At 35.2% G+C, this 25,647-nt stretch overlaps 1 protein-coding gene across 1 annotated transcript; it reads right to left on the minus strand.

The window, feature by feature from the left end:
• Positions 1-10,709: 10,709 nt before the first annotated feature.
• On the minus strand, positions 10,710-21,968 carry LOC149075451 (uncharacterized). Its single transcript, XM_089245403.1, has 7 exons — positions 21,635-21,968; positions 18,688-19,093; positions 17,105-17,254; positions 15,886-15,935; positions 13,734-13,848; positions 12,191-12,334; positions 10,710-10,860 (listed from the first exon to the last, which is right to left on the minus strand). Exons 1-7 carry the CDS (start codon positions 21,684-21,686, stop codon positions 10,806-10,808), a joined length of 972 nt encoding a protein of 323 aa, XP_089101529.1. The 5' UTR covers positions 21,687-21,968; the 3' UTR covers positions 10,710-10,805.
• Between the last annotated feature and the right edge of the window lie 3,679 nt (positions 21,969-25,647).

Below are 25,647 nucleotides of genomic sequence, written 5' to 3' on the forward strand. Positions count from 1 at the left end.
CTCAATAGCATCAAGCAAACGCCTCCCCCCCCCCTCCCTAGCCCGAATCAAGTTCGTTTATCTTCTTTATTGATATAAATACATAACAACAAAGGAAAAAGCTTTCCATTCTTGGGGTGCATTTTTTCTGAAATAAACTTTACTGTCAAGGGGGTTAGAAAGCATCTCAGCTCGGCTACATGTGGTGTTCTTTTTAAATGGGCAATGCCTTTTTATTTGATTATAACATCATAACCAAAATATTATTTCTGAACTATAATATCATAATGATTACGAAATGTGGGGGTGAATCGAAGAACGATACACACATACATCGGCTAACTCCGAAATTGCGTAAATCATAGAAGCGAAAGCGACGAATGATTGTACAGTGGAGTACTTTTAAAATTGTAGAAATAGCTGATAAACTGACATCTTTTTCGTAGCCTTGATCAAAGTGTCATAATTTTATAATATTCGCATGTCGTGCTTTAGATAAATTAATCGCCTTTTAAACAGGCTATGGACTGACATGTTCATATTTTTTCATGTGTAAGAATGAGAAAATTTCAAACTAGAAATTTCACAGATTATAACTCTATTGCTTTAATTTATTTCATTCAAACCAGTTAGTGAATATTCCTTCATGAAATCAATTAAAATTATTGCTTTCGATTTAGTGTAAATTAAAACGCACTTACGTAGTCCTGTCACATCAAGGAAAAATGTTTCCAGTAATAAATATATTTATGTCCAAAAATATTTTCTACTAATAAAATAATCAAACCGTCTAGTTACAGCTTCGATAAAATAAATTTTTAAGATTATTCGTCTACTGTAATCATCACAGCAATGGAAATAAAGAGAGGAGGAATTAACGAAAGCAATAATTGTGGAATTAATGAGAAAAAATAATTTAGGATTTAATGAGAAAAAATAATTTAGGATTTAATGAGAAAAAATAATTTAGGATTTAATGAGAAAAAATAATTTAGGATTTAATGAGAAAAAATAATTTAGGATTTAATGAGAAAAAATAATTTAGGATTTAATGAGAAAAAATAATTTAGGATTTAATGAGAAAAAATAATTCAGGAGTTAATGAAAGCAATAATTTTATAACTAATTTTTTTAATTGGGTTGCTGTATTTTAGAAACATATGACATTCGTATTTCTGTGGGCATCTTTTTCTCAGTCAACCACTGGTTACCATTGAGCCACCATTGAACATTTTGCATGTTGTGACCTGGTATTCGTATTTGTAATGAAACAAGTAATTACTTCACTATCCCGGATGCAACTAGGGTCTCCAATTTGGGAATTCTCATTGACGAGCGACTTAGGTTTTCTGAACATTGTTCGGTAGTAGTCAAAAAATCGAATAGAATGCTTGGTCTCATTTTCAAAAAAGTCTCTTCTTGTTCTCCTAAAGTCATTCTTCCGCTTTTTCGAGGCTTAGTTCGTCCTGGACTGGAGTATGCCGTAAGGTTTTGGAGACCATACCTACAGAGGGACATAGACTCGGTTGAAGGGGTGCAGAGAAGAGCTACGCGTGTCCATATTGTCACACAGGGCTTGAGTTATGAAGAGAGACTTCATTTATTGAATATGTTTACATTGGATGAACGCAGGTGTCGAGGAGATATGATCGAAGTGTTCAAAATTTTCAATGGGATGGATAGGATGGACCATGAACTTTTAGTACACCGCCAATCGACTGCTTTTACAAGGGGACACCAGTATCGATTGGTGAGGGACAATGCAAGGTTATGGTGTCGTAGGGAATTTTTCTCTAATAGGGTTGTTAATAAATGGAATAGCTTACCCCCGGAGGTAGTAAATTGTAACACAATTGACACGTTTAAAAAGAAATACGATAAACATGTTGGGGTTAATCGAGAAGCTATCCATTCTTAGAATAAGACAACCATAAGTATTCTTTACGGGCGTTGTATAATATTTTATCATATGTATATATTGTTTATAATTTGTGTTGATAGCATTTTTATTTAATTGGGTTGCTGTATTTTTGAAATATATGACAACCATATTTTTATGGGCATCTTTTTATCAGCCACCTCGTTAGGCATTTTGCCTGTTGTGGCGTTGTATTTGTATTTGTATTTCAGAAAAAATAAAAATTTAGAGTTAGGCCGGGATAACACTATAAAAGTTTTATAAAAACTCTATTATAATACTTAAAAAAACAACCAGTAAACCTACTGGTTACATTCGAGCAAATGTAATTCATACGCTTATCGGTTGCGTTGTTCAAATTTTATAAAATAACTTGTATGAAATTTTTTATATTGTAATTCTGGTCATGGTTTCAAAATTCACGGAATTTATGAACGCCTTAAATAATTTTGGGCCCCTGTTTTAGTTAGGACCCTGTTGGCCCACCCGTTTACATGCCATGCATACTGATTTCGAAAATAAAATGATCGCATCCTTCACAAAGTTCTAATCTTATGAAGAAAATGAATCATACTCACATTATAATGCTGTATAATGATGAAAATTACAATTATTGATTGCATAAATTCCGGAGATGCAATCAAATCAATATTTCATTAACACTTAACTTTTTGCGAAAGTTGTAGCAAATATATTTTTTATAACATATAATTACGATACATATACACGCGTAATGTTGATCTGAATCATGCAAAATAGGTATAATTTGAACCATGAATGACTAATAAAACGTTTAATACTCACTATTAAATACTGATTGAACAAACATACAAATTCCCCAATCATTTATAATCGTATCTTCATATACACATTATTTTACACACTCAGTTATTTTACATTTCTGCTCTACATTTACACACTCAATGCATTATTTCACGCGTGATATATTTTAGAACAATGTTATTTAATCGGCTAAAAATAAGTAAGTAGAAGAAAAGTTTTCCGGATCAGCAAAAAAATAAATAATTAGGAGTAATAAAGGAAACTGATATTTTCTGGATATTATGCTGAAGTGAACTCGGAAAGAAAAGTCATCTTGTCTCCGTCGGGACTCGTGACTTTTCTTTCTGAGTTTACCTCAGCATAATATCCAGAAATCTTGGGCTGAGAAAAAAAATCTATCTCTCATTAGGAGTAATTTGAGAATCGCGCACAAAAGTGTTTAAAAAATTCTTCAAATTCGGCAAGCAAAAAATGAAATCGAGGAATAATTCTTAGAGCGGCAAAAATCAAACATGAAGAATAATTTGCGAACACAAGCAAAAAATAAATAAATGGAAGGAATTATTTGTAGACTGGATACGTGGGAAAAAAACAGAAATACATGTAGTAACAATTTTAGAGGTTCCCAACTTAAAGGCCCGAATGCGAGCCGATCTTCCCGTTAAAAAGTCTCGCAACCGAGAGCAACAGCACCACACAACGCTACAAATGTTTAATCATTACTATTTCCTCACAATTTAAATATTGATGCAGCACTAATTCATGCACAGCACCATATACGCACTCAGACTGTTAGGTATACACACTCACACTTCCGGCACAAATCCCCATGGCGATAGACCTGAGTTGTGCTCAATTAAAAAGAAAGAAAGAAATTATAACAATTTTAAAGACAATATGAAAAAAAAAACTGGAATTACGTAGTGGCTACATAGATTGGGTGAAACTTTTTTGCGTACTGGCAACGGTACGCGGATCAGTGGTTGAAAATCAGTTTTATAGAGTCAATTTTACTCACCAAAGCTGTGGGGAAATGTATTTATGAAAAATATGTCTCCATTATTCACCTAATACATACTATAATGTGATTTTTCTTAAATTTCACATTGGTTTAAACTTTTACGAATATTCATTACAGAGTATGAATGCAATACGCGCGCGCGTTCATTAGTTATCGTCACCACAATAGAAAGGGTGATAGTGTTCTATCCTGTGGGCCAGGGGATCGAAATGGCGCGATTTTTATTTCTGACAATATAAATTTACTGGAAATTCAATTCTACCGTGTTTCACCCAAAAAAATAAGACCTAACCAAAAATAAGCCCTAGTTTTGTTGTTCATGACGCTTGTAATAAATGCCCTACCCCGAAAATAAGCCCGAGTTAAAATCGTCAGCCAGACGGACACATTTTCTACGTTTATTGCTACACACGACTAGTGCATTGAATTATAAAGTTATATTGATTAATGTAAGGATTTTACTATTTGGTACTATCTGATTACTTTCCTTTCTCATTACCTGTCTTTTGTCTTATCGAGGGCAGGCACATATGTCAATAACATAATAGCATTTATATTAAAAATAAATGGCAATAATTTTTTATTAAGTGCATTTGTTAATACCCAAATGGGTGCCTTTAAGATGAAAAGTAAACGCCTAAAGCGTAAGGATTCCCGACGATATAAGTTTCACCTCTGAAGACAGGACACATCCCGCTTCCCATCTCAGAGTGATATCGAAACGTTCCTGAAGGACGGGTGTATCCGGAAAGTTTTATTAAAAGCAAGGAAACATTGCCGTCTCAGACGAAGGCAACAAAAAATAAATTGATATAATCATCTTGAAACTTCGGCAATCAATATGAAATCATATAACAGATAAATAAAAAATATAAACAATCTCGCCAATGGCAATCAAAATTATAAACATGATTATAAGGTGATGGCCGTCCATCCCATAAGAATCTAGTAATTGTCAATTAGTGTGTGTCGAATGATTGTCGATATAATCTTGGGATATAAGATCGACAAAATGGCTGCCTATCTCCAGACCTTGATATTGTACGTCTAATGAGCAAGCTAATAAAGGGAGGGCCCTCTTCACGTGTGGGACTTGCCCCGGCACGGCCCTGTGGCCTGAAGTGCATGGCGGGTACTTTTTAGATTTTGTTCGACTTGTAAGCATGTAAATTGACTGCAACTGTCAGAACTACTATCCAGGTAAAGGCGATAGAACATCACTATTCCTGTGAGAACCGTCAATGTTTTTATAGAGGCGACCCTGATTTTTAGCCCATTTGAGTATGGAAATCAATTACTGCATTGACAATTGAATGCAGAAAAATAAGCATGGAAAATTAATCAAGCCTACCCTGCAATGTGTGAATGAACCCCTGAATAAATACAAATACGAATACAACGCCACAACAGGCAAAATGCCCAACGAGGTGGCTGAGAATAATGGATATAGTTTTATGTGAAAAAACAATAAAATAATCCGCATCACCTGGAAATAAGCCCTAACCCATACATTTTGGAGTAAAAATTAATATAAGACCTTGGAGGAGAGTAGTTAAACTTTATCCAAGAATATTCAGAAGTCCTCAACGAATAAGGAAAATATTGTATTTTTCGTGTATTTGCCGATTAATACGTTAGTGACTTCTTAATATATAAGACCTTGTCTTATTTTAGGGAAAAAACACCTACTGGTCTACGGGGTCCTACTTAAAAACGTAGGGAGATATGATCGGTACTTACCATTCGCACCTAAAAGTGAAAAACTTCGTTAGGCCAATATGTATTACTAGGCTGAAGTTTCATGATATACATGCGAATATATTATTGAAAAATCAGTTATAGCTATAGATGAAATCAAATTTATTGACTAAATTAAATTGGAAGTTTTTAGGTTTTAGTAAAATGTGTAAAATATTAAAATATTAATACATAAATAAGAAATTATCATCTTACTCTGCAAAAAAGCAGTTAAGAGCAGACTTAAGACAATGAAGACCTTCATGTTAACTCAGAAATGTATAGATTTTATCAGAAAAGTGTCACCTCTGAAACGGCTTTATCTCACAACCGTTATAATATTTATTTAATAAAGATTTGGGATGATATGTCACACCGAGTGTTGCCACGTTCCCGCAAGAAAATATAAATTCAACGACGAATGAATTCAAGGAACAGGTGAATTTACTTTGTGCAGAAGAAGAAAAAATGACGCTAGGAATTTTCTCGAGTAACGAACATCATTGGCTCTCGTAGACTTCGGAAAAATGTTAAGGCATGAATACTCGTAAAAAATGCCTCCTAGTCGAAAAACGGTGCTCCATGTTTAGGGAGATATTATGATATAACTTTTATGTGACGAATACGATATTCTATTTGATCAGATGTGGATGCAAGTGTTTCCCAGAAAAATAATGCTTATGACGTCAGTGGCATATTGGCGGTAATTTCATTGCCAATAAGCTCTTTAAGCCTACTGGTTGGTGCGCGCGTTGATAAATCCTAAATTTATTGCCTTCCAGTAGAGCCTAAAATAACACTGATATTGAGCAATTGAAAAATAAAATACATCTATTTACTTCGAATCTATTGCTTTCTGCATCTATTATCCACTACCTGAACAAATTTAAAGGATAAAATTAAACTTTTTGACACCCTTATAAATTGCAAATGCAGCGCCACAATAGGCAAAATGCCCAACGAGCGGTGCCGAAATCTACAGCGGTGAGGCATAGAATCTGTCTGTCATCCTTTTATGAAGAGAAATTTGGGTTACTGGCACTTAACGCCTTCGATTTCTTACAGCTTTATTTTGTAAAAAGATGTTATGGTTTACCAAGATTTATTGGGTCACACTTTCTTTACCTGGAGTTTGATGGAATTCCGCTGTCGTTTAGTTTTCTAAAGTCCATCAACTTGGTTAATTAGACTTGACAGGTCACCCAATCTGCCATTAAGAGTTTCTTTTCAATGGTACTATTGGATCATGAACGTTGGGGGCTGGTGCGATCACTTGATTCGTACTTTAACCGTCAGAGTGCTCCCATCATCTACAGATGATGAGCGTAGTAGCCTGCTGTGATGATTTAATGTTTTCTGAAGATTAAATTATTTAAATGGCGGATAGAGGTATACGCATATAGTCTAGTTTTTTTTGCTCTTTTTTTTTCATAAAAGTGTTTATTTCTTAAATTTTTGAGTAACCGTAGAGTGTTTGCCTTCCTAATCACGATTTCAACAGTGATTGGGGGTTCAGACCCAGATTCTGTGTTTTTACCACACTTTTTTTATTGTATTCAATTTACAAAGTGTATTTGAGTACCATTTATCTATCTCAAAAGAAAACTGAAGAAAAGGGGAAAAAATCTTTATTCTGCCACAGTGAGTGAATCGTTTCTCCGACAATTCCCGCAGCCTAACTTTAAATATTACGGAAATTGCTTTATTGAAGAAACTTAATATTCTGAATAATTTTAGCCACATTTCCTGCTTTCTTCAAGTACGCTTATACTTTATTCGCGGTGTTAATCATTTTCAACTGAATTGCTTTTTTTTTTAGAATGAACGCATTGCGCGTTCCCGATTTTTTCACATATTTTGTAACTCCACTGCCTTTGTCGGTATTAGGGAACGATTGTTCTCCATCGGAATACTTGAATTCTAAAAATCCCAAACTACAGACTTCCGAGACTATGTCTTGACCAATTGTTGGAAAGGGCAAAACACTAACTCCCTGACAGACATAACTGGCTTTTCTTCGTGTGGAGAATATTCGACGAATGTGGCTGAGTTTTCTGAAGGGCCCAAACTTAGTAAAAAAACACATCCCGAAAATTCTTCAGATTCTATGTGATCAAAGTTTACAGGTCGACTTATCAAATGCATATAAATCTACATCATTTCCCCAGTATAGGCTCGTAAAATCTAACTTTGGAATGGAACAATTTCTTCTGAATAACAACGATTTAAAATACAAGAGAGTTTTTGTCCAAATTCGACTCGGAAAAGAACGTATTTACGTGAATAGAAAGGTGCTTCTCATTAACCCAGTCGAAAAAAAACTGTACATTTTGTAATAAAAATTCTCCCGGAGACCTGGTCGCATGGCATGTTCTTTTTCACTGTATTGCTTACACATACTATCGGTCGAAATACCTAGACAAAAACTTGACACATCAATCAATTCCCGAATTTCTGAAGCATTACGAAAAACTAACATTTCTAAAATCTATTGGTTTTTGAATGATATTGTAAAATTTAGAGATTTCTTTGAATAACTGACAATTCACGATCGAATGGTTTTTTTCCCCACCTTCTTGTTTTTTCAGGTCTTTTTATTTGTTTCATCGTTGTTTTATATTGTTTGATTATCATAATTAATTGTTGTTTGTTGAAATCAGTAAATTGTGAAACTTATGTATATGTGCACGCTCATATTTACGCATCATTTTTCTTTTATTTTGAATCTTTACCTTTTTTCTCATAAATATGTAATTTTTTGAACTGCTGTATTCTGTATTCGGATCTTCAAATTCATCAATTACTATCTATTTAGTTTTCCCGTGTTGTCATATTTTGCTTTTTGCCAATGGTTTGTAACGAATGCATGTAAATAAAATTATTATTATTATTGTTATTAATTATTATGCTTTTCTCACCTGCCTGAAAGTTTGTTAACATTTCTCAGTCGTGTGGAGCAGCAGTTGGCTCATGGGATGGATCTAGTTTTGTTTTCTTTAATTTTTTCCCTCCCAATTCTAGTTCTTCTCTCGATCTTGTGAGTTTTGAACGCAGGTTTCACCGCTCTTCAGGCTTTTACTGTAACATATATATTTTGCATGCGAGAGCACATGCAAAATGATTTGCACATCTTGTATAAATTGTGTATATATTGATTATCATTTTTGTTAATTGCATTTTTAATTGGGTTGCTACATTTTTGAAATATATGGCATCCATATTTTTATGAGCATCTTATTCTCAGCCACCTCGTTGGGCATTTTGCCTGTTGTGGCGTTGTATTTGTATTTGTTGTGAACAAATCATTTTGTTCAAATAAAAAAAATCTTTTGTGAGACAACCATAATTTTTTTATGGACAGAAATATATTTATATTTTTCATAACTATTGTTTTTGACTCGGTATATCTTCAGGATCCATATTTCTTTTATGGGCATATATTTTTTCATCCATCTCGTTGGGTATGTTGTGGCATTTGTATTTGTATAAATTTTGATTACTTTCGCTGTATACAAGGTGGATATCACCTACCGCCTGATAATTACACACGTGATCCCTAGTGAAAAATTTATACAGGAAAGTGTTTTCCGTTTCTTGATTTGACCAATAATTAGGGAGTTATAATGTTTTGAATTTTTGTGGCATGTCAGATTTTCATTACAGTCAGTTACGCCCCAAACACCCAACGAAAGTAAATTTCTCCGCCAACAATGGGTTGCAGCTTTTTGGGAAAAGGACTGAAGTATTCAATGTCGTTAGAAACCAAGTTCGATCGTCTTCTTCTATGATTGGCGATCTTTCTCTTCGTGTAGAGTGATATCACACAACCTTGTTATTACGTGTTACCATTTTCCGCAATATTATCAAAATTATCACAAGAATTTTAAAGTGTTAGCCAAATGTGATCTATTTGAAAATTTTTTTCCCAAAATCAACACTTTTTTTGCCAAAATATGGTAATTTTTTACAAATACAAATACAACGCAACAACAGGCAAATTGCCCAACGAGGTGGCTGACTTAAGAACATCATGGATCCCCGAGCCATTTTTTGGAGGTCCTACCTACTACTGCTACACCACACATGCATCCCCCCCACACCCCCAGCGGAACCCCCAACGAATCGGTACATGCGGGAATGTGCGTGTACGTGTAGTGAAACCTGACGTGAAGTTTTTTGTTTCGCTGTAATGCTTGTTATGTGTAGTGCTGCCATCTGCCACCAGTTTTTCTAAGTATGAGTGAAGTGTTATGATTGAATGATTTATCGTTGTAGGACTGTTGCTCTCTGTGGCGAGCCTTTTTAATGGGGAGATCGGCTCGCATTTGCGCCTTGAAGTTGGGAACCACAGAAAACCAACTTCAGCCGACCACCACTGGAGTATTCTTCCAGTCACATTTTCATACCAAATTTTACACGTTGCAATGAAGATTTTTCATTTCCTTGCTGCTGGAATTTATTTTTATCTCGCTGAAATATTAAATATTATATATATTCTTATCTTTAGACTTTGAAATTCATTGCAGCCTACATGTTTTGAGTAGAACTTGGTCATTTTTCCAAATGAGGTTTCATTCAAGGGTGTATTTATGAGGGGTTGCCACGGCCCTCCCAGCAGAGACTGACTTCTGGCTCTCAACGTCATAGTAACTACTAATTTTGCCTCCCCTCTTTGAGATGCTCTTATCAAGGGCGTAGCGGGGGGGGGGGACTTGGGGTCTGGTCCCCCGTCCCCCCGAAATGTGAGGAAATGACCGAAAAAGGGAAAAAGATGGCCAAATCTACTGTTCTATCACTTTGGTCTCCTCCCCCCCCCCCCCCGGAAATGAAAGTGGTCCCGAACGAAATTTCTGGCTACGCCCCTGGCTCTGAAATGTTTAGTTTTTCTAGATTTTTTTCTAAAAAAAATCATACCATGGCTGCCATAGGGTCTAATAGAAGTATGTCTATTAATGTATCACGGTGAAATAGTGACGTAAGTGCTTCAACTTCTAGAACAGTGGATTCAAATTTGTGGAAAAAGTATTTCACTCGGATATTTTTCTTAAAGCAAATGTGGTATAAAATTATTTAATGTGTATAAATGAAAAGCTTTTTCTAATTAAAATAAGTTTTCATAGAATTTTTCTTAGAAAAATGACTTTAATATAACGACATACTAAAAGAAACAAACTACATAAAGACGGAACGAATGCAGAATATAAGTTCAATATGCCAGACATACATACAAAATACACTCAAATACGTACAAGGACAATAAAGTTATCGAAATTTTGACTTAGTAAACTCTCCTTTTAATCTCAAAAGTTCTAATCCTACATTATAAGGTCTGCCTTTTCAAATAATGCCCGTCGATAACATCGCATTTCATCCTCTTTTTATGCCTCCACAGAAACTTTCCGGCATTCGCTTCACGTCCGACCTACGTACATCAAAATAAAAATTTCAGTTCGTTCCTCCAGCCTGAATTTATAGCTAAATGAGTAGAATTATAAGTTATACAGTATAACAACTCCTAATTTACGCGATAGGTTGGACTGACGGCAACCGCATTAGTCGGGGTACAGTTTCCCTATAGAATTGCATATAAATATTAGTTAATATCGGCAAATTTTTTTGGAAGGCACCGTTTTTATTTCTCACAATGAATACAATGCTATGGTACTCATCTTATCTACATACAGGGTGAGTAGTTAACAGCTGGTATCATGATGCACTGGTGAGCCGTTGATCCTAGAAGCATACTTCCAATTAGAAATAGTATCCACATAACGCGTAGACCTCAGATACGCCATTCAAATTGCAAGGGGTTGTACAGTTATTAAAATAAAAACATTGACTTTTTATAATTAACATTGTGCTCAAAAACCAGTTGGAAAGTTGTTGCCCTGAGGACAACGAAAGAAATTCCAGGTTTCTAAATGCAATATTGGCTGAGAGAATTGAATTCAAAAAATTGAGAAAAATTGAGGGGGGGGGGCGCAACATAAATGAAAGGGGAAAGCATTTTCTGTTAGTTTATGCTGTTTTTTCACAATTTTTCTCTTTTTCAATTCAAATATCTCAGCGAATAATGCACTTAGGAACCCAGAATTCCTTTCGTTGGCCTCGGCAGAGATGGGAGAACAACTTTTCAACTGGGTTTTGGAGCAGGGTGTCTCCGTATAAAAAGTTTTTTTTTTTTTTAATTTTATTCTAATAACTATACAACCCCTTGCAATATGAATGACGAATCTGAGGTCCACACGTTATTTGGATACCGGCCTAAGGATTCCATTCCTAAAATCCGGCACATACAGAGCCGAATTTTCTAAATCCTTTTCATCTTTATATACTGTAGCCTCTCCTACATCAGTGTAGTTTCATCACACACCACGTTCTGATCAAATGAAACAATCCTTTACTTAATTAACACTAATTTTGAATTTTCATAAATTTTGAAATAACAACTCTGTGTACTTATTTCATAAATTCTAAATTTTCATTGATTCTGGAATGCTTTATCCAAGTAGTTTTATTTGTTTCTATTGCTGCGATGCAGGGCCCGATGCAGCCACACCTGTCACATGCCTACTATCCAGCAATGGCATTTTGAATTATCTATTTCATAAATAATCGCGTGATTGTGATTGAATGTACATTTTCATACAGAAAATCGTGTAACTCCGAAATCGAACAACTCGGGGTAGCGTAAGCAAGAATATTACTGTAATTAATGAATTAATTAAGATACTGTGGATCTGAATAATTACCCGCAGTTTTCTAACAGCATTTTGCACGTATTCGGATAGATTTTTCCATCGGACCCACACACGGGATCGTATATCGGGATACACCTTTCTGGGCACGATCGCTTATGCGTGCATTTACTTAGATCTTCGATATCGATGTTTTGACTGCAAGAAAAATCATATACAGTAACATTTTACTCACAGTAAAAAATATCAATTCATCAGACCACGTCACAATATTTTCAAGCGAGCATGGCCCGAAATATAAGTAATTTTACGGACTTGTGTATTATTTTACACTGTATACTCAAAGAGAGATCTTATAATTATATATGAGATTACTGATTACGATTCGAAAAATAAATATGTTCAGCTGCATCGGGGTCATCCATATTAGACGCGGGGACCTGGTGCCTTCATAAGCAGTGTTAACGGTGAGTCAATGGGGCCCGGTTGCTGAGTCCTGAACTGAACAGGGGTCCCTTGGAATTATTGAAGGCTTTCTTTAAAATTGCATATTTTCTGGAATTATTTCTTTCATAAACTCTAAATTTTCATTGATTCTGGAATTTTGAAATTTCGTTGATTCTGGAACGCTTTCTTTCATTAATTCTTTAATGCTTTCCTTCATTTTTCCCCCACCCTTAAGGGCAGCTCTGAATTCTTTAATGCTTTCTTTTATAAATTCTGAAATGCTTTTTTAATTAATTTTTAATGATTTCTTTCATTAATTTTTAATGATTTCTTTCATTAATTCTGGAATGCGTTCTTTCTTTAATTCTTTATTTCATTAATTCCTTAATTCTTTATTTCATTAATTCTTTAATTCTTTATTTCATTAATTCTTTATTTCATTAATTCTTTATTTCATTAATTCTTTATTTCATTAATTCTTTATTTCATTAATTCTTTATTTCATTAATTCTTTAATTCTTTATTTCATTAATTCTTTAATGCTTTCTTTCAATGGTTCTGGAATGCTTTCTTTGACCTATATATATATCTTTCAAATTTTCAGTAATTTTGGATATATTTTACTCATTAATATTGAATTACTCTTTTCATCCCATGAAATGGAAATGGACTGGACATATTGCAAGAAGACAGGACAACAGATGGACCACAAGTATTCTAGATTGGTACACCCGTGGTGTTACGCGTCCCCAAGCAAGATGGATCGATGAGATCAGGAAAGTGGCTGGAGTCAACTGGATTGCTAAAGCATCAGACACAGCAGAATGGAAAAATTTAGAGGAGACCTTCATCCAGCAGTGGATTGAAAATGAATGATGATGATGATGATGACTCTTTTCTAAAATGTACATTAATTTTAAAATTATTTCTTTCATAAATGTTGAATTTTCATTGGTTCTGAAATGTTTTCTTTCACTGATTTTCTGGAATGCTTATTCCAGATTAGTTTCGTTTTTTAAGTTTCTATTGCTGCGAGTGCGGGACCCGGTGCAGCCATACCTGTCGCGTACCCTTAAGGGCAGCTCTGAGCTGCACCGATAAGATTATGTACATGAGTATTTCACGTGTGTGTGTGTGTGAGAAAACTTACCCGCAAGTCCTCATTTTCATGAAGCAAGCATTGTAATACACAACTCCATCCGAGCCACAAACCGGGCTATACACTTCTTGACAATCCTCAGGACAAGAATCAAACATTTTTGCCTCTGTAAGAAACCAAAAAAAAAAAATGTCCGTTGTTCTCAATTGCATTAAATTTATTCAGTAAGTGAAAGAATGACATAAAATATCATTCTATCCATAGGCGGAGATTAACTTGGAAGTCTGGGGGGGGGGCAAGGTCATTATTGCTGGGGGGGCACGATGATGATGATGATGTCAGCTCATATATACATATATACATTAGATCAGTCGACTCCACCTTTGACGCCCCCCGTATCTCCGTCCATGATTCTATCACTAATGAAAAATATATATCGAATAAAGAACATTGTTTGGTTTCCCCTCATTAGATGGCAGCACTGAAATAATCTCTCGACGGGAGTTTCATAAAATTTTAATCAATATAATGACCAGTATTTTTTACGGGACTGCACCTCGGGGCCGTCATTTCAACTTTTTCCAGGTGGGGGGAGGGCAAAGAACATGTACTCAATGTATTTATAATTTTATATATATATATATATATATATTTGTACATAAATACCATTTTTAGTGTATTTTGAAAAGCCAAGGGGGGGGGGGTGGCAACGGCCCCTCTGACCCCCCCCCCCCCCGAGATGGGTCCCCAGAGGTAAGCTATTCCATTTATTGACAATCAAATTAGAAAAAATTCCCTGCGACACCACAACCTGGAGTTGTCTCCCCCCAGCATCAAAAGTGGAGTGGGCAGTATATGTGTGTATATGAATTGACATCATCATCATCGTGGCCCTCAGACTTCCAAGTCTATCTCCCCCTATGCCCCCCCCCCCAAATGACGGGCCTGGACTGTACCATGTTCTCGCATTGTTTATCCGTCCCAACTTGATGTTGTTCCGTTTTTTACAGTATTTTGGCCGAAGTTAACTTAAGCTAATCATCTTAACTGTAACCAGGAGTAATTTATATAACTGTATAACTACAAATACAGTAGACTCTGGACATTCCGGCCTAATGTGTGTTATAAAAGTTATGGGAGTCTATAGACTCCGTACGCCCTGAGAAAATGAATCTACCTCAGTCAGTTATCCGGCCTAATATGGCGGAAAGGCAGGCCGGATAGGCCGAAATTCTAGAAATACTTACTACCTACCTCCACCCCTAACACCAAAAAGTCCTTTTTATGCCAAAAAACCGGTTCTTATTCATATTTTCTGACATCCAAGTACAGGCAAGTACTTAATGATTGTTTTCTATGTACTTCAGAACTGTTCTGTTTAAAAAACTTATTACAGAAACAGAAAGTCTAAGAATAAAAATATTGCACACATTTCAAGATAAATTTTGTAATGTCTAACTTAATTGCAGGAAGCATAAAATCCTGTGCACCGTGCAACAGTGTTTTTCAACGGACCCCGGTGGGTGCGCGAGATCTTTTTCATCTATTTTATTGGACGATCCCCAGAGGTAAGCTATTCCATTTATTGACAATCCTATTAGAAAAAATTCCCTGCGACACCACAACCTGGAGTTGTCCCCCTTACCAATCGATACCGGCGTTCCTTTGTCGAACCAGTCGACATTTTTTTAGACATTTTAGGATTTCCTTCCACTGGACACAACTTTTTTGTCATCCCGTGCACACCCGTACTTTGAATATCATTCACTACTAAAGACTGAAGTGAAAAAGTCATTCAAAGCACACAACACATGCTTACATTGCTCTCACCCTTTACCTCTCGAAGGACAACGCATGTAAGGGGCCAGTTGTCCGCTTACATACATTTACATGAAAAATTATTTTGATTGATACCAGTGTTATCTGGTGATCTAGATTCAACTATCCCTTTTATCGCTTTCTTTAACGCTCTTTTTTTTTCAGTAAATTATTACAGGTTACTTCTTCCACTTTTGTATTCTCAGGATGCCCTACTTTTTCCAAATAAAGATTACGCACGTTATCCGTGCGATGGACGAACTCACTTTTTACGAACAAAGGGTATGGCATCATTATCCCAAAATCCTGTATTTTTCTCAATGAAATATAGTCATTTCAGACAAAAAAAAAATGCAAACATAAATTTTTATATGTACAGACTTACCTCTTCCCCTAGAATAACAGAATCTTATCGGTTTTGTCACCAAAGGTTTTCTAGAACCAAAATAAATAAATAAATATATATATATATATATACACACATATCTTTAACATAACTACAAATAATATAAGACATTTTTTGAGGCAATTTTACATGCCTTATATGCAATAGAACCTGTGAAAATTTACCAAACAAGCTATAGCGTAGAATGTTTGTTGTTTTTGGCAAAAAATTGTGTGAAGCATTTTGTTAGTAAGCCCACTCAATTCTGTGGAGACGGGGAGTTCGAGTTGTTATATTTTTGTACGACTGGTATATGGAAATGTTTACTCCCCCAAACGTTCCTGATGATGCTACTCTTGTGTTACAAGACATAGTGTGCATATAATTTAATATATATATTTGACCTTCCTTACTATGAAAACGGTGGCAAATTTACCATTCCTGACGAAAATTTAAAAATTTCCTTTGAACTTTTGAAGTTTGTGAATTTGGAACATTCTTAATTTTTAAAATTTTGTACCTTTCTTTAGAAGAAAAATTTGATACTAATGTATGTGAGGTGTTTTCATAGTTTAAAAAAAAATTCTGGTATTTTTTGGCGATTTCCACTGGTTTTAACACAGATGGCAAAGTTGCCCCGTTTCCAGGGTGACTTTGCCCCAACGCTGTTTTTTATTTTTTTTAACGTATAAATGTTTGCTCAATTTGTCACGTTTCCCCCAGATTGTGAAACTAGAGATTAAAACTAATGGGTTTATGATAGTTTTGAAGCATTTTCGTATATCATTAGTTGAGAAAGCAGTGGAAAGGAAAAAAAAAATATGACGAAGTTGTTCTGGTTGACGGTAACTGCATTTGCTTATGAACATATTCCACCAATGATTTCCCCCTTTATTAAATATAATATAATTCTATATATAGTTCTATTCTATATATATTCTATATATAGTTTATATTATATTAAATATAATATAATATAAACTGCGTAATACAATCGTGCTCAAGCCGCATATTCAGCGGCTTGAGCACGAAAATTCAATATTGAGCGCGATGTTTGGCATCCAAGCTCATGTTCAAATTTTTGAGAAAAAGTCATCACAGAAAATTCAGTTAGGTAGTCATCTGACTAGGGGTGTATTGACAATAAACATTAATATCAGAATGCGGTCGAGTCTCCAAGTTCTGAATCATAGAGTGACTGCAGACACCATTTACTCACCCACAGTTCCGTTTCCTCAATACGCATATGTTGTGGTAAATCCTTCGGTCTTCTCCACATACCGGATCATTAATATCAAGACAAGTCACTGGGCACAAAAAGTGTCGACCTCGGCATGATTCCCAGTCAACTACAGTAACGTTTTGTAACCTTCGTAAACGACAAAATGAGAAGGGAAAGATGAGTGTTATCAAAGAATATTGTACAAACCAGACAAAAAGACAGCCATAAATATTTTTTGTGGGCATTGTATAATATTTTATCATGTATATATAGCTTTTAGTTTATATATATATATGTGTATATACATTTATAATTGGGTTGCTGTATTTTAGAAATACATGGCATCAATACGGGTGTTTTTTTCTCAGCCACCTCGTTGGGCATTTTGCCTGTTGTGGCCTTGTATTTGCATTTGTATAAAGAATATTGATCCAAGCCTGAGCATCTCAACCTATGGTCCGCGTTTTCGACTTTATTGTCGGGCCTAAAGCAGAGTTGATAATTCGATTCTAATTGAATGAAAAATTATTAAGAGGGTTGATGCTTGATCTTGGCTTCTCATGCTTTCCTATGGGGGAAAAATACCTTCCTTTAAGGAACATTTAAAAATTTCCTATTCACTCTATAGGCACTCAATTTTTTTTTCTCAAATACCACGGATATTTTTATATAATTGAACAAGAGCATTCACAGAATTTAATTTAATTTTTGTTATTTTTCCTTGAATTTTAACTTCAACAACATGAATGTGAAATTAATATTTGCAGTCATAATTATCATAATATTTATGAAAAATATTTTCATTCATGATATTAGTAAAAATTAAAAATTTGAATAACGTTTAATTAAATTAAATTACAAATTTGAATCCCTTTTAAAAAAACGGAACAATTGTATGAAATGGTCACAACAGCCAAAAAGTACAATCACCCCGTAAAATACGGCGCGTGTGGTCGCAACACTCATGCTGTAAGTTGGCTCGTTAGATTATTTGAGACATTTTACTGGTTTTTGGGTTCAGAACGGTTGAAATATGCTCATGTAACCAATCCAGAATTTATAACTAAATTAAACAAAACTTGATTAACAGACTTGATATGTTACGGTAAATGTGATGTGAAGCGGTAATTATGCATACTTAACAATCGTCTTAGTAAATTGGATAAATTTATTACTTTTACCGGAGATCATGCACAATAGCCACGCGTCGTTGGTAAATTTTATGAACACTGAAAACATCACTTTTACCGGCGATTATGCTCAATAATCAAGTGCCGTAGATCAATTTGATGAATAATTGAATTTATCACCTTTTTGTGCGATTATGCACAATAAGGTAATAGTGTAATTTGTGAATTTCAAAAAAATTAGAATCAGTGTAGTATGTGTGATGAATATACTCGAACCCCGATATAATAACAAATTTTACGATCGTACCCCAATATAATGATGCAATAAAAGTATGAATTATCATCTATAGTATATCATATAGTGCGTACTATAGTATATATATTCGATTATGCATAATAACCGAACATAATAACTGGATTTGTCACATTTACCGTAACAGGCACACTTACCCACAGTTTGCTTTCAGCAAATGGCACACGCTGTCATAAACTTTGCCATCGTTGCCACATACTGGAGAGAAGTTGAAACACTGCGTCGGGCAATCGACATCCTGCTCGACTTCTCTTTTCCTGATTAGATCGATGTACTCTGGTTGACCTTTAGACCTATCGTACATCGGGTATTCTGGTACATTTTCCGGTTCGTCATCCGTCAGCCTGATACCCTGCACGTCTTTCGGTGGATAGAGGAAATGCAAGCCGGCTTCTTTGATCAGCTCGTTCATGAATCTCTGTAATTTTGGATCACCGTATTGCGGGTAGCCACCAGCCACTGGAGGCATATCTGCGTCCCGATTGTACTGGAATTCGACGTCTTCGCTGGGACGTATACCATAGTATTCGTTGCCTATTTGACCTATTCAAGAAGTTTAGAAAAAGAAAATATATCTTACTTCTATTGAGGTAAGTCATAAATATTCAAAAGTAATATACTAGGGGAAAAACAACGTGTGTAGATCCGAAGTTTGAAAAAAGAAACCAATGCTAGACGCGTTTCGGAACTGTATGAAGTTCCCTCATCAGTAGCAAAGAAAAGAATTGGAAGATACTCCTTAAAACGGGAGTTACTCATTCCAGACAAAGACTCGAAATTAAAAAACCGAAATTTTCTATTTCGACTCTGTCTGGAACGAGTAACTCCCGATATAAGGAGTATCTTCCAATTCTTTTCTTTGCTACTGATGAAGGAGCTTCATACAGTTCCGAAACGCGTCTAGCAGTGGTTCCTTTTTCAAACTTTGGATCTACACACGTTGTTTTTCCCCTAGTATATTGTCTCACAGAAAAGGTAATTCATTTCTATTCAAAAGTAGTCGACAAGCCTTTGGAAATTTGTAATCTGTATACAGGGTGCATAGGTAACAGGGCGTACGGCATTTTACTGGCGAATCGTTGATCTTAGAGGTATACTTCCAATTGGAAAAAGGTTTTCAAATAACGTGTAGTACTCAGATATGTCATTCATGTTGCGAAGGGATGTATAATTATTAAAATAAAATAAAAAGTTTACTTTTTATACCGTCCTCATGTGCCCTAAAATCCAATTAGAATGTAGTTGCCCTGTCCCTCCTGATGCCAACTAAAATAACTCCACGTTTCCAAGAGCAATATTTGAATTCGAATATACCAAGGAATATTGTACTTAAAAACGGGGACTTTTTTTGGCATCAGGAGAGATCAGGGCAACTACATTCTAATTGGGTTTTCCGGCGCACGGGGACAGTATAAAAAGTAAACCTTTTTTTATTTTAATAACTATACATCCTTTTGCAACATGAATGGCATACTGAGTACTACACGTTATTTGGATATTTTTTCTAATTGGAGGTATGCCTATATAGGATGAACGGCTCACCAGTACAATGCCATGCGGCCTGTTATCTATGCACCCTGCATATAAAATGACGTCCTGCCTGATTCACCAAACACGGCCATATCGCTATATTACAATTTACTGCCATGAATGAGTTGGAAATGAAGGAACCATCCACCGGTGGTCACCTCAAGCTCGTCAGGAAAATATCTTATCAATATTCTTCTGTGGGTTTGAACCTCAGACCATGACGGCAACCTTCACGGCGGTAAACGAGCATCTTACCACCACACCACTCGACGCCCCAAAAATTCGCTTGCCGAAACCTCTGACTGATTCACTGGTTCATCATCGCGGAGCTGAAACCGCTGTACTTAGCTATAGATGAAATTTGGTCAGTAGTATTGTTTTATGATGCAGACTCATTAAAAGTGTTTTTTTGAAAAACTACCCTTCAAGAGGGTCATAAGGTGGGGTCTATAGGTTATACAGAAAATCATGCAAAGTCGGAAACACTGAAGCTACAAATATGAAGTTTTGTCAGTAGTTCCAGTTCATGCTATAAGTATGAAATTTCGTCGGCTAATGCCAACTTTACCTACTCTAAGATGGGATTTCTGAAAATTCAATCTCCAAGGTGATCACGAGGAGTTTCAAATGTCATGTAGGGTAATCATCGCCGAATAATTTTCAGATTACCAAATCCGTGACAGCGAAGCCGCTTGTAACAACTAGTATTTTATACAAATCCAGGTAAGATTTTAAACAAGAAACACTTTTATATACGTCTATTTGGGTGAGAATATGCTGCTTGCCAGCTGATCGTGACTGTTTTCATTTGAAAAATGTTATTAGCCCATCAAAACAGACTTTTCAGGGAACAAACAACATCCACTCACTATAATAAATTCAATAAAGGCAAAAGTGAAGAGCATTAATTAAATTCCATCATATATGGCCTAAATTAACGATATTTATTCATGTAAGTTTGATTAATTCATTAAAAAATATTTATTTCGCTGCTGGAAGTGAGAGTTTATTTTTCATTATCCAAATAACGGATAGAACATTCAGATACGTCATAAGTAACGGACAATGCTTCTTTCCCTCATTTATGCCGTTCTCTTCCTAAAATTTTTCTCCAATCTCCCAATTGAAATATCTCAGCAAATATTGTACTTGGAAACGTGAAATTTTTTTTTTTATTGACCTCGGAGGAAAAACAGGGAAAGAATTTTCTGATTTGGTTTTTGAGCTCATGGTGTCCACATAAAATGTCAATTTTCATATTTTAATATGAATGACGCATCTGTGATTGGTAAACACGTTATTTGGATACTTTTTCTAATGGGAATTATGCGTCTAGGATCACCAGTGATTTGTGGTGCGTGCTGTTAGCTATCACCGATTATAGCACACCATCATCCATCGAACACACACATACACACACACAACTACTTCTCGCTTATACTTCGAGAAGAAACCAAAGTTCAAGCTACGTATATCCAACGATAACATTATGATCAAACTGCTGCGTCGATTTGTTTAGTCTACAAATAAAACAAAAAAAAAAGCGTTGCTCACCTTTCACTAGAACGTAGACCAGGCACATAACAGCTAATTTTTCGGTAAACATGGCTCTGTATATATATATTTTTTTAAATTTCAACTAAAATTTCGTTCGCTGCTGTCAGCGGAATGGAAAAAAAAGAAGCGCAAACACGACTCCGGAATTAATTCGTATTCGATGATCAGTGGCTGATGGGACCGTCCGTCTATTTGGATTCCGTCTGTACCCGCATTGTCATCGACCATTGATCGCGCGGAGAACTATTATTCTTATTTAATTAGCTTGTCCAACGCATCAGCACGTCGTCGCGAATAAATAGATGGAAAAAAATATGTGAGGGTGATGAGTAATTAGTTATCTCTTCTCGAGCTCTTATTCGTACCAACCTCAAGGATGTGGTCATTTTGCATTGCCCTTTTTTTTGTTATCATATGGGATACGCAACCTGCACCATCCCTTTTAAGGCTCTATGTAATTCGTCTTTGGATGATTTGAAGATGCCCTAACAAAGCAAGATCAGCTCTGCCATCGGAATTAGCCTTTTATACGCAATAAAATAGCAAAAAGAGGGAGTTATTATACATTACGTATAATTTTTTTTTTGTTTGAAATTAAAAACGGCTTTCAAGTGAAGCACTCGTTAACGAGTTATTTTCGCGCTTTTCAAAGAGAGAATTATTTTCAAATTTATAATTTTTCTCACGTCTTGTTATTCCTTTATCTTGAGTATTACATGCGTATGAAATGTTTCTTTTCAAGAAATGCATCAATGGATTATGAGAATATAAGCGTATCAGTAATTATAAAAGCACCGCCTGAATTTAGGAAAGGTGCTCAACCTTTAGAAAATTACGAGCCACTTAATTAAGTGATCTGGAACAGCACTGCATGTTACTTATTTGATCTGTAAATGTGTCACTGTCCGCTTGAGTGATCCGTAAGGGTGCCACGTAATACTAATTATTATTATTGTATAATTATCAGTTTTCAGTGATTCGAAAATCATGTTGTCTGGACCAGAGATTACCACAGTTTCGTTTGTGCTGAACCCTTAATGATAACGGGACTGTGTTCTACAGGACCTAAGCATTAAGGATTTCCCCCATTATAAAAATTACAACGAGCGTTCTACGGACCACCAGCTGGAGACATGATCTAGACCGGTCTTTTTTAACCTTTATTGGCCCATGACCCACATCCCTACTGCCCGTATGGGCCTTATCCTTGGGGGCTCCCTGTCCCCGCCTAAAATCATAAGCTTCATCGTTTCTAATTTTTGAATGGATTTGTGGTTATTGCGTCCAAAAATTTTATTGATAAAATTGCTCTCTTGTTCTGGACTAGATGCACATCAGCTTCCCACTTATGATGGTTCGTGGGGGAGGGCGGAGGATCTATGGGTAGTAAATTGCCATATTTTTCTCAAAATATTTCACTTAAGGTATCCGACTACATTGTAAACGTCATTTTGGAAGAAAATATTGTGTTTATTTTTTTGTTTTTTTTAAATGAACGCACTATGTTCCTTGTGATTTCAAAAACCGACCTTGTTGTGTTTATATCGTGCTTAGAGCCGAAGTTACGTCAACTTTAGTGTTGCGTCTTTACATCGAGTAATCTATGAATATAAACTTAAAGCATGTTTTACTAAGCATGTTTACATGTTATGTTTGACATTTCACTTGTGTTTGAAACATGATTTTTAAAATCTATATATTGTATCATTGCAAATGTATCATTGCAAATGTATCATTGCAAATGTATCATTGCAAATGTATCATTGCAAATGTATCATTGCAAATGTATCATTGCAAATGTATCATTACATTCTAAAGTCTTGAAAACAAAATCTAAGGGGTCTATCACATATGTTTGTCTTATTACGTAGTCATTTTATTCATGTTATATAGAATTAAATTTCAAAAAATTCACACGTCATAAACAGATTTCAGTGTAACTTTTTCTTGCATACCTTGCAATCTTTTAAATTTTGGTTCGTAACCTGCATCACCACCAACTGAATGTTACTGTGAAAATAACAAAACATTTCATTCATAGAATTTTTTGCAATCGTGACTCGAATATTACACGCGTTTTTGTTAAAATTGACATAAAAATTACTTCTTTTCAAACAAAATAACATATGTAGTATAAATTTTTTTGTCGTTTTCACCATTTCGAGACGCTTTCTATCAAAAATGTTTTTAAATTTCAATTCAGTACCATTTCATGCAAAAGTGACTAAAAAGGTAGTTGGATGCCTTAAATGTTTTGTTCATAGCTCTCTCTGCAGCCTCCGTAACTGACTCTGCCACGAAGCTGGGCTGAAAGAGATCTCGGCAACGGGATAAGTCCGGTGGCAGAGACCCTGGCGTTCATTCAGCCTCCGTAACTACTTGCACGGATCCCCTTTCACTTAATCTGCATCCATACCCATCCTTCTTAAAATATCCCAAAGCTACAGGTAAGCAATACAGTGTCTGGTTGAGAAACGCTGGTTTGGACTAGAGAATCGAAATAGCATTTCCTTCCTTTCGGTGTCCCATCACGTACTTATTTAATCAATTACAATATTTGAAAATAAAAATACCCTGTCTCACAAAGCTTCACTAATTAATTATATTAGAGTGCGACATTCGATTGATGGCACACGAATGGAATATAAATGGCGTATTATACACCCAGAATATATGATGATATATTAGAATATAAACGATAATTCTCTCTTTCTCTGTGGCAGTAGAAAGTAAGATTGCCAATTGCATATGTCATCACACTCGACCGTCGTGGTAATCACCTCACTCTCTCGGGAGGAAAAACCATGTAAAAGTCCGTGAAAGCGTAAACACGTGAAGTGAATGCTTTGCTCTGATTTCTATTAATAATATACGAGTACGAAATTGGAATCGAGATGGTCATTATCTATTTAGCTCCATTAACCTTCTTTTCTTTCTGCCGATACCACAATCAATACAAGAAAAATCATACATTGGTAATAAGATCGATCATGGGAGGAATGTTCAACATCTGCGTAGATTTATTAAAGCGAGGAAAAACAATATCTCGGGGTAAAAAAATAAAACGGTACTATATATCCAGACTGAAGATCATGTTACGCTATTTTTAACATGAGGAAAAATATTAGATTTGTTTCCTTCATTTGCAAATTTCATCCCATCTGGTACATTTGCATATCATACATACAGGCGATGAGCGTTGGATGTGAAGCCAATGACTTTTATATCTCTTCAACATGTTTACTCTATTGAAAAAAATTAAAAAGTACATGTTGTTTCTTTTCCCATGTTGATAACATGTCGAGGAAGTTTGGAGAGATGAATTTCCAAAAGATAATGGATAATTTCTCAATTTTAGACGTAACTCATTTGTAGAATCGGACCATTAATCAGTGTTTTGACCCTTTTTCCATTTCATTTTCATTTAGTTTATTATCTGGGGGTTTTTCTTAATTAATGCTTTACACTTATTTTACTGTTATTTTCTTATAATTATGCGAGTTTTAGTGTTTATGAAAAGAATAATAATTATAAAATCCATTCTCACTTATAGTTGAAACTTAAAGGATATTCGTTGAGAGGGGAAAAAGGATTTTTGTGATGATGATCTTACCGTATTTATTATTCATAAAAGTATTTATGCAAATTTTGTAAGATAATGTTTATTCACATAATATATAAATCATTTTTGATTATGTTTACGAAGTACACATAAAAATGTTTTTTCCATAAACTTTATTGAGCATTTCAATTTGTTTTTCACAATGTCTATTTTCATTTTTTAATGCCTCATTTATCTATGATAATTCTTAACGTATACAGGATGGTTCAAAAAGAATGAAATCAATTTTATACACTCGACATCACAGGGGGATTACGTGACTACGTTAACGTGTTTTTTGCCATTTACTTTTACAATGCCGATATACACGTGGGCTACCCTCTTCTGTAAATTCAGTGCCTGGTGATATGACTCAGTATGACATTATATATATATACTGTTTCTCGAT

Source organism: Pholcus phalangioides, unplaced genomic scaffold, assembly GCF_987345545.1.
Source record: "Pholcus phalangioides strain wild (caught in Gottingen) unplaced genomic scaffold, Ppha-v1.0 ptg000015l_1, whole genome shotgun sequence".
NCBI lineage: Eukaryota > Metazoa > Arthropoda > Arachnida > Araneae > Pholcidae > Pholcus > Pholcus phalangioides.